The sequence below is a fragment of the Delphinus delphis genome, chromosome 10 (assembly GCF_949987515.2).
Source record: "Delphinus delphis chromosome 10, mDelDel1.2, whole genome shotgun sequence".
In the NCBI taxonomy this organism is placed as follows: Eukaryota; Metazoa; Chordata; class Mammalia; order Artiodactyla; family Delphinidae; genus Delphinus; species Delphinus delphis.
Window position 1 is genome coordinate 101,811,857 of NC_082692.2, and position 14,991 is coordinate 101,826,847.

Genomic DNA, 14,991 nt, shown 5'->3' on the forward strand with positions numbered 1-14,991 from the left:
TGTGTAGCGTGGGAGGAGAACTAAATGTTAGACCACTTAATTTGCATAAAAATCCATGTTTTGTGTTGATTTCATCATCTGATAGGTGAGGAAACTGGGCCTCTGGAATAGGACGTGCCTTGCCCGAGGGCTGGCGGTGGAGGAGGATGATGAAGGGGATTGGTGAAAACGCATCACTGAGCAGACGGACCTCTCAGACACGTCAGTCCGAGACATTCAGACTGACAATCCCACAAAAGAAAGGAGAGCCAGGACACACGTAAAAGGGGCACCTAAGTACCAAGAGCCATGCTTGACCCTCCTTGCAACTTGACCTAAGGGTGTGTCACCCCATCGAGCTGGCAGAGGTGGAGAATGACACCAAGGCCTGATGGGGTTTCTGACCTCCGTCAGGGTAATTTCACCTTACTTCAGGTCAGCCAGTAATGGGGGCGAGTGATGACAGAGAAGGAGGTCATTTTTCACCCGCCCAGTCTTGCCTTGCCGCCTTCAGGGAGGCAGCGCAGCCGGGGGGATGAGGACACAGGCCCAGGAGCCAGCCGGCGTGGCCCGGAGCCTGGCTTTGCTGTTTAGGACTGCGAGCTTTCAGTGCCTGTGTTTCCCACTTGCAAAATGGGCATAAAGTGTCTGAATTCACAGGCTCGTTTAGAGGATTAAATGATATTGACACACGTGAAGCACGTGAGCCAGCCAGTGTCTGGCATAGAAGGGCACTCATCCAATCTGGTTGCTTGGGGCTCAGTTGACCTGCATGGCAGGTGTGACTGGCCCCTAAAGTGATGACCCTTTATGTTTATACTGTTCCTTATAGTGTTTTCCTTGACACTTGGAAGGTATTTTTATTAGTTGGGGGCTGCCGTAAGAAACCCCCAAATGTCAGTGGCTTCATACAGCACATATTTGTTGCTCCTGTTAATATTCAACATGGGTGTCCCTATTCCGTGGCTGGCTTTCCTCCTTTGGAGGAAAAGACCAATATTCAAAGACCTAGGCCTTTCCTATCTCGTCCCGCCGCCCACTAGGGCCGAGTCCTCTGCTTCCAGCTGGTGGAAGAGGAGGCAGCAGAGAATGACCACTCATTTCTTAAAAGCTAGAAGGAAGCCATTGATTCTAAACCGTAGCAGGAGCCCTGGGTGCGTGGGCTATGAGACACGGCCCCAGCCCCGTGGTCGCTGTTAGGCCCTGTTTATTGATGTTGCCATGTGCCAAGAATCACAGGCCCTCATGTCTTAGTCTGCAAGGGCCGCTCTAACAAAGAACCACAGACCGGGGGCTTAAACAGTCTACTGCCTGCCACTTCTGGTGGCTAGAAGTCCAAGATCAAGGTGTTGGCAGGGTTGGTTCCTTCTGAGGGCTGAGAATCTGTCCCAGGCCTCTCTCCCAGCTTCTGCAGTTTGCTGGCCTCTTTGGCCTTCCTCGGCCTGTAGAAGCGTTAACTTGATCTCTGTCTTCACCCTCACATGGCATCTCCCTGTGTGCACGTCTTTGTCTACATTTCTCCTTCTTGTAAGGGCACCGGTTGTACTGGGCTAGGAGTCTACACCACCCCACTATGACCTCTTCCTAACTTAGCTCATTACACCTGCAACACAATGCAATAGGAAACCCTCATTCCAAATAAGGTCACATTCTCAGGCGCTGGGGGTTAGGATTTCAACAAATGAATTTTGGGGGACACAATTCAACCCATAACACCTCGTTACCTTTGTGGCTTTCAACAAGCCAGTGACTTGCATGTTTCCGTAATAAAGTGGACAAATACACGTCAAAAAGGAAGGAAGTAGTAGTGGACAACATAATTTAGTGTATGAGACAACATTATTCTTTGAGGGACACCTCTCTTCTTGCAGGTATTTGATGTCTGGACAGTGAGGTGTCAGCCAACTTCTCTCAGCAGGAAATGCACTGGTGATAACTGTGCATGATTTATCTGTGAGCCTTCAGTTAGGACGCTGATGGCTACGAGGCAGGAACCTTGACTAGACTCTCATTTTTCACATGACTGACTATTGACCTTGTAACCTTAGGACAGGAGACAACGCCACCCCTTTCTTCTAATTCTGTGTTCGTAAATGTCTCCATGACCTTCCCCGGTGTATGGCTTTCACGCTGAGGGGTGTAGGAATAGTTTCCTACTCAGAGGATGTGCCAGAGGCCCAGAGCCAAGCATCCTGGTATGCTAACACCAACACGATGGCCACACAAGAGTGCCAGATTATTTGCTGGTAGGTCATGTATGAGAACCAGTTGTACTGACATGATCATACAGAAGGACATTCAGAGGTACTCGGTGAGAGTGTTTTAAGTATGAAATGTGGAAATTCTGTGTGTAAAGCAAACTTTAAAAATGGCATCCTATTTCTCAGGGCTAGTACTCAAGTATAAGATGGAAATCTCAGTGTGTAACCATTTTTTATGAAGAAAAATGGTTTTTTCTTTCTTTTTTTCATTTTTTATGAAGAAAAACATTGATCATTTGCTGTGGTAGATGCTTTTGTAAGGATTTAGTTAATCCTCACAAAAGTTCTGTGAGGTAAGTGATATTATACTCATTTTTACAGATGAGAAAACTGAATTTAGAAACTGGCAAAGTTGTAGAACTCCAAAACTTTTCCCATTGTACATGCTACTAGAGTACGTAGAAATTATGCCTTAATGTTTTTCTAATTTTTGTTTTGGAAACTGTGTGCCACTGAATTTCTCACTTGTTTAATTTAGGGAGGATCCAACGAAATTAGGATCCACTAAAGAGGAACCAGCACATTATCGGATGACTTGATTGGACTGACTACATTTCTTTTGGCCAAAATGTACACAAGCTCAAACTTAAAACCCAGCATTGGCACTTTTTCTTTGTTTCACCCGCAGAGTTAATTCACAAAGGCACTTGTTACCAAATGCCTTCTCGAGAAGCTGAATGCTGAAACTGGCAAATACTGACCACTGATGAAGAAACCAGGTGAAAAGCCTTTAAAAGTGAAAGACAAAAAGAGAACACATTGCAGAAGATGCCTGCAAGTACAGGTATTTTGCAACCAAGGAAGTTTTTGAGCTCTTTTTTCCCTGATGCTATGTCATTGATCGGGATAGAGTAGGATAATCAAATAGTCAGTTTAGAAATCCCACTAGGGGATTAAAGACACAGAGGGAATTGTAAGGGAGTTTGGGAGACTGTGTAAGCTAATGACCACTCAAGAGAGGAATCCAGTAACCTAGCAACGATCTACACGACCTTGAAGGAAGACAGGTGCCTCCAAGCGCCAGGCACACTCAAGCCAGAAACCCTGATAGTTAAAGCACAAGACAAGAGACATGGGGTCTGAATCTTGTTACAGGAAGTCAGGGAGTTAATCATCCTTTAAGAATAGCATTTCTGTGTGTAGCCAAGACAGAAATATAGGTGAAAAGGAAAGAAACTAGCCGAAATGGGACATTATACTGAAACCTGAGATTAATTACCATATTTTAGTCTATGTTACTACCCTTTTGCTAATATAAATATGAATTAAATAGCGCCATGACAGCCCTGGTCAGACCATATAGGGTCACAGGAGGAACTAATGATGTAAGCCTTGACGTTTGCCTAAGAATGAGGAAGAAGGTGGTCTTCTCCCCTCCCCACTTTTTCTCGGACGATAAAGATGTAGTCCTCTTGGTTCTCAGGGCTCAGTTCTCTTGCCAGCCCGCTTGTATCTCTCACAAGCGTCCTATGCTAACAGACTCACTCTTTACCTATCACTTTGCCTCACACCGACTTCCTTCTGCAACCAGACAAAAGAAGCTGAGCTTCAGTTAAGTCCTAACACCAGGTGAGAGGTTTTAGTTAAAAGACAGTGGGTTCGCGTCCACATCTGCGATGCAGGAGTGGGGGTTGAGTCCCAATCTGAGTTTTGGCTGGGTTCGAGTCCCTCCTGAGAAGGACTGCGTTTTCATCAAGTCTTTACCCAAACAAGTGTACCTTTTATTGGGTCTGGCACAGCACGTTGAGCTGAATGCGTTTCCCACTGCTCTCTGAATATTGACGGCGGCAGAGAGCATTTCCAATGAGAAAAAGGCGTATTGTTACTGCCCTGTAAATGCGACAGGCAGGGCGCAGGCACAGGTGAGGAGGGCCTTCAGGGCATCGCTGGGTGTGGGGAGGGGGGCGCCCTCCCTCCTATCCCGTCCCTGCCACCGGTCCCAGCTCCAGCTTCTCCCCCACCCTTGCCCTTCAGGTTGGCGTTTCCCAGGGACGTAGTAACTACAGGGTCTTATCCAGACCTCTCTGGTGGAATATCTCTTTCCTTTTCTTCTCCCCACCCCCCCATATATGTGACTAATACGTAAGCTATGAAGCAAAACCAAAGGAATCCTCACTAATCACCCACTTAAAGCAAGGACCGTAACTCGTGTGTGCGCTCCCTCCAGAGATAACCAATATTGTGAATTTCCCCCACCCCCCGCTTTGTAGTTCCACCATGTCCTCGTCGCCCCAGCTGGCGAGAGAGAGGCAAGTGGAGGCAGCTGGGCCACCGCTTAGGTTCCGGCTCCCAGAGACGCTGCCCCGGCTGGTAATTTACGGCATTTAGGCAAAACCACTGCAGGTGTTTGAAAACAGCACGCCGCCGCCGCCCAATCGCGAAGCCGCCCATTCGCGAAACCGTCAAGATTGGCCGCGGCCCCGGGCAGCGCCCGAGGCCGCGCAAGCGCGTTGGCGGCCGGCGGGCCGACGCAGATGGGTGGCGTCATCGGGAGGCGCGATCCCGGGGCAAGTGACTGAGGCGCTGGGAAAGCGGCGGCGGCGGCGGCGGCGGCGGCGAGAGCGGCTCGGGACGGCATGAGCGGCTGCGGGCTCTTCTTGCGCTCGGCGGCGGCGGCGCGCTTGGGCCGTGGCCTGGTGGCTTTCACCGCGAGTCGGCGCCCGCTGCGCACCAGTCCACCGAGCCAAGCTTTCGCCAAGGAGCTCTTCCTGGGCAAAATCGAGAAGGTAACGCCGAGCCCCGGCCGGCCATTGCCCTTCCTCCTCGCCTTTTGCCCTTTGCGGGAAGGGCCCGGTCGAGCCTGGTTAGAGTCCCCACACCTGCCTTAGAAACGCACCTGCGGGCGGGTGTGCTAACCCTGTGGCTCTGAGGAGCTATGGTTTTGACCTGTGTTCGAGGTAACGCCTGCCGGGACACCCTGGGAAACCCTAGGCGAGGTGGTCGCTAAGTGATCCGCAACTCAACACTCCGGCCGCGAACTGGGGGGGCTGGAGGGGGTTTCCGGTTTCCTGTTTCCTAAGCACAGACCATGCCGCTCCTCTCTCTGTTGGCTTCCACGGCCGAGTCTCAACGGCTCACCCCACCTTTCAGGTTCCCCAGAAGCCCGGCTCAAAGGTGCCTTCCCCGCCCGTCCCTTCCACGGGTCGCACGACCTAGTGTTACTAAGCACTCACCGGACTCTTATAGTCAGAAGGCTTGGATTTGACCTTGACTCTGTGACTTTGAGTCCCAGTTCTTTCAGCCTTAAAACGGAGCTTGCGATGTGTTCTGCGTCTCAGATGTGTTGTAACGAGACGTACATACGTGGAAATGCTTTTTAAACTGTTAAGATGCGGTACAGGTTCATGAAGCAGCAGAATGAGTAGTCGGTGCTGGCGTCAACACCTGCTAGTCTTGTGACCTTGGGCTAATAGCTCCTGTGAAGTGCCTCAGTGCTCTCATACAGAAAATAGGAGTAAAAACAGCCCTCGCCCCCTCCTACAGGTGGCCCACAAGCCAAAGAAAAATGTGTGTAAAGTGCTTTGAGCTTGGCTGGAATGTTGACTGATTCTGTATTACTTTAGGAGTTATTCCCTGGTTTTTCTAGGACATTCTCTAAGGTCGTCAGGCACAGATGCAGACACTCTGACTGGAGTAGTTTGCCCTGCTAGAAGTACGAAGCTAGGTCTTAAAAGTTAGGGAAGTCGTTTTCTCCAGAACCTGGGGCTGTGTGGTGCTCTGTCGTGGGACCCCCGTGGCTCCCAGCAGCTTGGGGAAGAAAGAACACACATTTCTCTGTTACCGACCAGGGTTCTTGGCCTTCCCCAAGAAATAGAAATTTACTAGAGGCCAGACAAGAAATTCAGGCAAGGCTTTATCGGGGCCTCTGCTGCAGCAGGGGGGAAGAAGAACAAACAGCATGTTCCCTTGCTTGCTCAATCCCTGAGAGGGGCAAACTGGTTTCTTATATGGGGTGAGGGTAGAAATGTGTCCAGGGGTCAGGCCGGAGGGGTGGCTTAGGTGTTTTGTCCACCCCTTAGGTGGTGGTGTGTGCAGGGGGCATGTGGGGTACCCTGTTTTTGCTCCAGGCTCTTCAAAAGTGGCAGTTGTTTTTTTTTTTTTGGTCTTTTTGTATCTGTTGGGTCCAGAATTTGCCCCAGCTGCGCATGCACGCAGTTATTTTTAGTCCCATACAGCTTCTTTGTGTTTTGTTGCTCAAGGAGAGGTGTCACCAGGTGCAATGATTGCAGCACAGCAGCAAAGAGTCCCAGGTCCCAGCCTGTCTCATTTCAGGCTCCTCTTTCTCCAAACCTATGGCGCCACCTCCCCCATCCGCACTCTCACCTGTCGGCTTTGCCTCCTGTTTCACTGAGAAAATACACGCAGTCAGGTAAGAACTTCTACCACCACGCTTACCCCCTCCTCCCCACATGTGTGCCCGTGTGGTCTGCGTTCTCTGCATTGATGTGGGGAACCGTCCACTCCCAGCAAAGGCCAACTGTACCCCAAGCTTTCTCAGCTATCAATGTCCAATGTCCAATCAATGTCCAAGAAGGACATTGATTCCTTCTTGGCTCCTTGACAAGTCCAAACATTAGACAGCATTTCCAACCAGCTCAGTCGGAGTTGAAGTTTTCTAAGGCTTAGTCTGTGGACTTCTCTTTTCATCTACAAGCATTCCTCTGATAATCTAATTCAGTATCGTGCTGTCAGTATCCTGAGGATGCACATATATTTCTCCAGCTGAGATTTCTCCCTGAACTCCATACTCTTCATATCTACCTTTCTACTCAAAAGCTACACTTGCATGTTACTAGGCATCGCCAGTCTAGCCCACCCAAAGCTGAGCTCCTGGTCTGCCCACCCAATCCTGTCTTTCCTCCCGCTCTTCTTATCGGAGAGGGTGGTGACTCTGCTGTTCCACTTGTTCAGGTCAAATACCTGGAGTCAGCTTTGACACCTCCTGTTCTCATAAGCCACATCAAATCCAACAGCAAATGCCGTTTTCTCTACGTTCAGGTTCTATTTAGAATCTGACAGCTTTTAAGCACTTCCGCCGGTACCTCCCTGGTTCAAGCAGACATCGTCTCTCGCAGCATTGTTGGGGTTTGAGCGGCAACGTGGTATCCGAGATGCTTAGAATCTCGGAACAGAAGGAGACCTTCATGATCACGCAGGCCGGCAGTTGTCCCCCTGCCCTCAGTTGGACCCAGGCTGTTCCTGAGAGCATCCCCAGGGCTGCTGCAGGGACTAGTGGGGGAGTCAAGTGGGAGGGATCTGCGTGACTTTTCTCCCCGTTCACAGCCTCAGCCAGAGCAGCCTGGCTTGCATCTGTTTTGCATATTTGGTTTCTGCACCAGATTTATTTGAAAAACCGGTTGTACTTTCAAAAATTTGAAAAGTGCTGGTGAAATTGAACGCATCGCCCATGAGGCACCCCATTTAGACTCTGAACACTGCCATCAGAGATTTGTTCTCACATGTGCACGAGATCTCTCTCCTGGGGACAGTTGTCCATTGGTTGCAGTTGAGGCCACCTGGTTCCCAGCCTGTTCTCTCCTCTCACCTGGCTGCTCGCTGGTACCAGAATCATCTCCCTCTAACACAGCCAGGCCCAGGTGAGCCCGTGCAGGCCGGCGCAGTGGACGTGGCCTCTACAGTCGGCTAAAGAGCCGGCTTTGTTCTCAGCGGCTGCGGGGTGGTGACAGCTCAGTGTAATTTCCTTGTAGACCACCTTAGGGGCAGGGTCGAAGGTGGCCTGGAGGCAGGGATTCTTTTAAGTTTGGGCGTGGCACCCACCTATCACCTGTACAGGTGACCGGAAAGAAGCAAGTAGATTTGGGAGCCTGTAACTAGAGTGGCTGATTATATACAGGGCTCGAGAGCAGACAGGACTCCTCTACTTTGAAGACCTTTCTCAAGACGCTTGGTGAGAGGTGCTGTGAGGAGAGGCAGGGCTCCTGGGGGCAGCTTAGGGCCTGGGACATCACTTCTCAGCAGGTGTCAGTCAAATCCAGATACTCGGGTCACGCTGGCAGCTAACGGGGGTTGGAGCCCAAAAGCCAGAGGGCACAGTGGGATGATTTTAGGCAGCATATAGCCATGGCCTGGTTGGGAATCCAGGGGCAGTTGGAAACATTGTCCACTCCTCTATCAGTCTGAGGTAGACTTGAAGCGGAGTCGCCTTCCAGGCTGTGGGGACAGGAGCAGAGCCAGTACCCAATACAGATAATTGCAGCTATTTCGTGTTCAGGACACCTCATCTCCTTTGAGCCTCACAGCTGCCTTCTGAGGCATCACCTGTAGCAGGAGAGAAACTGACACTGAGAAGGGGTGTGACTTGCCCATCACACATCTAAGAATCGGCAGAGCCAGGGCTGCATTCCGGTTGATCTGGCTCCTCGTCTGGGCCTCCTCTGGTGGCCCTGCTCAGCGCACGGAGCAGGGCTCATTAGGCGGGACGGGCGGGTGCTGGAGCGAGCAGCCAGGTGGGAACCCGGCAAGATGTCAGACCCGTGACCACAGTACGATCTTGTCGGTGGCAGCATCTTTGAGCTCACAGGATAACTGAGGTGGATTTCTGTGTTTTGGTAAAGAGCTTGCTCATGCATTATCTTCCATGGTCCTCACAACGACCTTGAGTAAATATTACCTGCTCATTATAGGTGAGAAAACGGCAGTGTGGACAGGTGATGGGATGTGACTAAGGCTGCCCAGTTAGTAAGCTGCAAATCAGGGCTCAGACTGGGCTTTGAAATGTTAGTCCAGGCTCTCCGCTCCATGGGGCAAGCTGACCAAAATTAGGAACAATTTTGGGTCAGGGAGGAGGATGAGCCAAGGTGCTGGAGTCTAACGCCATTCCTTGTCTTAAGCTCCTTCTGAAGTTTGCTTTCCGGCTCCTTCAGCGAGTAAGGCCCTGCCAGCCGATGTGGAAACTAGCAAGTCTTTTTCCTTCCCTTTGGGTTGATATTGCCACTATGGGAGGTTGCCAAAAATTAAATTTTTACTACATGTTTATCATTTTTAGAAAGAAGTTTTCCCATTTCCGGAAGTTAGCCAAGATGAACTTAATGAAATTAATCAGTTTGTGGGACCTGTAGAAAAATTCTTCACTGAAGAGGGTATGTATGATTTTCTTTACCATTAGCAATTTCCATTTTAATGGCAATGCTTTGATACTTATGTTAGGAGCAGTGTACGTTAATCATGGAGAAATAGTACTATCGACAAATTTTGCTTAAGAGATCGTTCCAGGGCTTCCCTGGCAGTGCAGTGGTTAAGAATCCGCCTGCCAATTGCAGCGGACACGGTTTGAGCCCTGGTCCGGGAAGATCCCACATGCCGCGGAGCAACTAAGCCCGTGAGCCACAACTACCGAGCCTGCATTTTACAACTACTGAAGCCCACACACCTAGAACCCGTGCTCTGCAACAAGAGAAGCCACCGCGATGAGAAGCCCGCACGCCGCAACGAACAGTAGCCCCTGCTCACCGCAACTAGAGAAAAGCCGGCACGCCGCAATGAAGACCCAGCGCAGCCAAAAATAAATAAATAAGTCCAACTGCTCTTTAATTATATGATATCTAGTTCAGTGCCCTTTTTTTTTTTTTTTTTGGCTGCATGTGGGATCCAGTTCCCTGACCAGGGATTGAACCCAGACCCCCTGCATTGGGAGCACAGAGTTTAAGCCACTGGAGCACCAGGGAAGTCCCGACTTTAGTGCTTCTTAATGTATCTATGGTGAAGGACCACTTGAAACATTTCAAACTGTTGCAGGCTAACACTTCTGTAAAATACAATAAAAATGAACAATTCGAAAAATGGAATTAAAAAAACATACAAAATACATCAATCATGTGCTTGGTTGTGTGGCAATGTAAAATTGCTGTAAATGTTTCTGAAGGTTTAATCTTGATTTCTGTACTTAGCTTGTTAGGAACCAGGCATGATCTAGGGACCAGACCATAGGTTGAGGGCACCAGTGTGGAGTGCAGGGTCCCTCACTCAGGGGTCACTGCCCTTAGTGAGGGTAGTGACCTCTGCCTACGGGAGTCCCTTGGGGGGTTGAGCAATGACAGATTGACAGCAGTGCTTCCCCACCGCTCAGGACCCCGAGGAGTTTTGTTTGTGTGGGTTTTATCTATCAACTGGTGCCCTTTTACAAATTAAAACTGAGGAATTTTTAAAATGCTGTGTTCATTTATTACTTCATTTAAAAATAATAAGCCCATCACATGTTAACATAAACAATGTCTTTTTTCAGTTATTAAACTATTTATTTTATTGGAGTGTAGTTGATTTATAATGTATTAGTTTCAGGTGTACAGCAAAGTGTTTCAGTTATACATATATTCATTCTTTTTCAGATTCTTTTATCATATAGGTTATCACAGATTATTTTTTTGTATTAGTTTCAGGTGTACAGCAAAGTGATTCAGTTATACATATATTCATTCTTTTTCAGATACTTTTATGATATAGGTTATCACAGATTACTTTTTTAACAAGATTTTATTTTTTTTATAAATTTATTTATTTATTTTTTGGCTGCGTTGCGTCTTCGTTGCTGCACACGGGCTTTCTCTAGTTGCGACGAGCAGGGGCTACTCATTGCGGTGGCTTCTCTTGTTGTGGAGCATGGGCTCTAGGCGCACAGGCTTCAGTAGTTGTGGCTCATGGGCTCAGTAGTTGTGGCACGCAGGCTTAGCTGCTCCGCGGCATGTGGGATCTTCCCAGACCAGGACTTGAACCTGTGTTCCCTGCGTTGGCAGGCAGATTCTTAACCACTGGCCATCAGGGAAACCCTATAACAGATTATTGTGTAGAGTTCCCTGTGCTATACAGTAAGTCCTTGTTGGTTATCTGTCATATATAGTAGTGTGTGTATGTTAATCCCAACCTCCTAATTTATCCCTCCCTCCCATGTTTCCCCTTTGGTAACCATGAGTTTGTTTTCGATATCTGTAGGTCTGTTTCTGTTTTGTAAGTTCATTTGTATCATATTTTTAAAAATTAGATTCCATATAAGAGTGATGTTTGTGTTTCTCTGTCTGACTTACTAGACTTTGTATGATAATCTCTAGGTCCATCCATGTTGCTGCAAATGGCATTATTTCAATTTTAGTAATATTCCATTGTATATTACTGAGCAATATCCCATTGTATATGTGTAATATTCCATTGTATATGTGTACCACATCTTTTTTTAAAAAAATAAATTTATTTATTTATGGCTTCGTTGGGTCGTCGTTGCTGCACGCGGGCTTTCTCTAGTTGCGGCGAGCGGAGGCTACTCTTCGTTGTGGTGTGCAGGCTTCTCTTTGCGGTGGCTTCTCGTTGTAGAGTATGGGCTCTAGCCTCACGGGCTTCAGTAGTTGTGGCACACGGCCTCAGTAGTTGTGGCACAGGGGCTTAGTTGCTCCGCAGCATGTGGGATCTTCCCAGACCAGGGATCGAACCCGTGTCTCCTGCATTGGCAGGCAGATTCTTAACCACTGCACCACCAGGGAAGTCCACCACATCTTTATCCATTCCTCTGTTGTTGGACATTTTGGTTGCTTCCATGTCTTGGCTATTGTAAATAGTGCTGCAATGAATAAACAGTGTTTTTGATGAAGAGTGGCATTGTTTTACAGTTTCGCAAATTTTTTGGCTTATTGGAAGATGCTGGATTCTTATATCTGTTTCTACATTTAATCTGTGATACAAACCACATAGGCCCTGGAAGACTCCACTGTAGGCTCATGAGAGAACTAGGATTAAAAAGGCAAAGAGCGGGCTTCCCTGGTGGTGCAGTGGTTGAGAGTCCGCCTGCCGATGCAGGGGACACGGGTTCGTGCCCCGGTCCGGGAAGATCCCATGTGCCGCAGAGCGGCTGGGCCCGTGAGCCATGGCCGTTGGGCCTGCGCGTCCGGAGCCTGTGCTCCGCAACGGGAGAGGCCACAGCAGTGAGAGGCCCACGTACCGCAAAAAAAAAAAAAAAAAAAAAGGCAAAGAGCATCTTTCTTTTATTAAAATAGTTTTCTTCTGTGGACTCCCTGGAAGTCTGGCAGGTCCCCTGGGCACCCTTTGAGAACTGCTGATCTACAGAGCTATCATGTTTCTAGTTTTAAAAGTTGCTGAGTTGTGTATAAATACGTTTTGTTTCTATTCTATTTTTGTTCTAGTGGTTATCTTATTACTCCTATCTATTTTTAGTTCCTTAGTTCTTTGTTCTTCTATTTATACTTACTATCTGGTTTGTCAGGCTTTTCTTTTTTTCTTCCAATTTTTATTGAGGTATAATTAATTTACAATAAATTGCACATATTTAAAGTGTACAGTTTGATAAATTTTGGCATGTAAACTTTACTGCCAAGGAAGCATCAACACAATTAACATAATAAACATACCCGTTACCTCTAAAAGTTTTTTTTTTTAAGTTTAACAATTAAAATTTATTATTAAACTTTTTAAAAATTATAGTTCATTTACAAGGTTGTGTTAGTTTCAGGTGTATAGCACAGTGATTCAGATATATATATATTCTTTTTCAGATTCTTTTCCCTTATAGGTTGTTAAAAAATAGTGTAGTTCCCTGGGCTATATGGTAGGTCCTTGTTGGTTACCTGTATTGTGTATAGTAGTGTGTAGGTGTTAATCCCAAGCTCCTAATTTATCCCTCCCCACACCTTTCCCCTTTGGTAACCATAAAATTGTTTTCTATGTCTGAGAGTCTCTTTCTGCTTTGTAAATAAGGTCTTTTTTTTTCCCTTTTTTAATTGAAGTATAGCTGATTTACAATGCTATGCCAGTCTGTGCTGTACAGCAAAGTGACTCAGCTATACAAGGATTTTTTAATATTCTTTTTAATATTCTTTTTTAATATTCTTTTCCATTATGGTATATCACAGGATATTGAATATAGTTCCCTGTGCTATATGTAGGACCTTGTTCTTTATCCATTGTATATGTAATAGTTTGCGTCTACCAACCTCAAACTCCCAGTTCATCTCTACCCTCCACCCCTGCGCTGGGGCAACCACAGGTCTGTTCTCTATGTCTGTGAGTCTGTTTCTGTTTTGTAAATAAGTTCATTTGTGCCATATTTTAGATTCCCCATATAAGCGATATCATACGGTATTTGTCTTTCTTATTCTGACTTACTTCACTTAGTATGATAATCTCTAGTTGCACCCATGTTGCTGCAAATGGCATTATTTCATTCTTTTTTATGGCTGAGTAGTGTTCCATTGTATACATGTACCACATCTTGATCCATTCATCTGTCAGTGGACATTCAGGTTGTTTCCCTGTCTTGGCTATTGTGAATACTGCTGCTATGAACATACGGGTGCATGTATCTTTCTGGATTAGAGTTTTGTCTGGATATATTCCCAAGAGTGGGATTGCTGGGTCATATGTTAATTCTATTTTTAGTTTTCTGAGGAACCTCCATACTGTTCTCCATAATGGCTGTACCAATTTACATTCCCACCAACAGTGTAGGAAGGTTCCCTTTTCTCCACACCCTCTCCAGCATTTGTTATTTATAGACTTTGTAATGATGGCCATTCTGACCAGTGTGAGGTGGTACCTCATTGTAGTTTGATTTGCATTTCTCTAATGATTAGAGATGTTGAGCATCTTTTCATGTGCCTACTGGCCAGCTGTATGTCTTCTTTGAAGAAATGTCTATTTAGGTCTTCTATCCATTTTTCGCTTGGATTGTTTTTTTGTCGTTGAGTTGTATGAGCTGTTTGTATATTTTGGAGATTAAGCCCTTGTCTGCCTCATCATTTGCAAATATTTTCTCCCATTCCATAGTTTGTCTTTTTGTTTTTTCTTATGGTTTCCTTTGCTGTGCAAAAGCTTGTAAGTTTGATTAGTTTCTGTTTGTTTATTTTTGGTTTTCTTTCTGTTGCCTTGGGAGACTGACCTAAGAAAACATTGGTAGGATTTATGTCAGAGAATGTTTTGCCTGTGTTCTCTTCTAGGAGTTCTGTGGTGTCATGTCTTATGTTTAAGTCTAAGCCATTTTGTGTTTATTTTTGTGTATGGTGTGAGGTGGTGTTCTAACTTCATTGATTTACATGCAGCTGTCAAACTTTCCCAGCACCACTTGCTGAAGAGAAAGTCTTTTTCCCATTTTATATTCTTGCCTCCTTTGTCGAAAATTAGTTGATCATAGGTGTCTGGGTTTATTTTTGGGCTTTCTATTCAGTTCCATTGATCCGTATGCCTGTTTTTGTACCAATAACACACTGTTTTGATTACTGTAGCTTTGTTTTGGGTTTTTTTTTAATATTTATTTATTTGGCTGCACTGGGACTTAGTTACAGCATGCAGGATCTTTGTTGTGGCACACGGGATCTTTAGTTGTGGCCTGTGGGAATCTCTAATTGCAGCATGCAGGACTTGGTTGCCGCATGCAAACTTTTAGTTGCAGCATGTGGGATTTAGTTCCCTGACCAGGGACTAGACTAGATCTAGTTCCCTGACCAGGGACTAGCCACTGGACCACCAGGGAAGCCACTGGACCACCAGGGAAGTCCCTGTAGCTTTGTAGTATTGTCTGAAGTCTGGGAGAGTTACGCCTCCTGCTTTTTTTTTTCCCCCCCTCAGGATTGCTCTGGCAATTCTGGGTCTTTTATGGGTCCATATAAATTTTTGGATTATTCTACTTGTGTGAAAAATGTCATGGGTAATTTGATAGGGATCGCATTAAACCTGTAGATTGCTTTGGGTGGTATTGCTATTTTAGCAATATTAATTCTTCCAATCCAAGAGTGTG

At 46.6% G+C, this 14,991-nt stretch overlaps 1 protein-coding gene across 2 annotated transcripts in view; it reads left to right on the forward strand.

The window, feature by feature from the left end:
• Positions 1-4,739: 4,739 nt before the first annotated feature.
• The window catches only part of ACAD9 (acyl-CoA dehydrogenase family member 9), a 60,238-nt gene continuing 49,986 nt past the window's right edge, over positions 4,740-14,991 (forward strand). The window contains exons 1-2 of one of the 2 annotated variants that reach the window (XM_060023138.1): positions 4,740-4,966; positions 9,247-9,340. In XM_060023138.1, coding sequence (XP_059879121.1) covers positions 4,817-4,966; positions 9,247-9,340 — 244 coding nt within the window. In that variant the 5' untranslated portion in view covers positions 4,740-4,816. The remainder of the gene's footprint in view (positions 4,967-9,246; positions 9,341-14,991) is intronic. The other variant, XM_060023137.2, reaches the window with a different exon arrangement.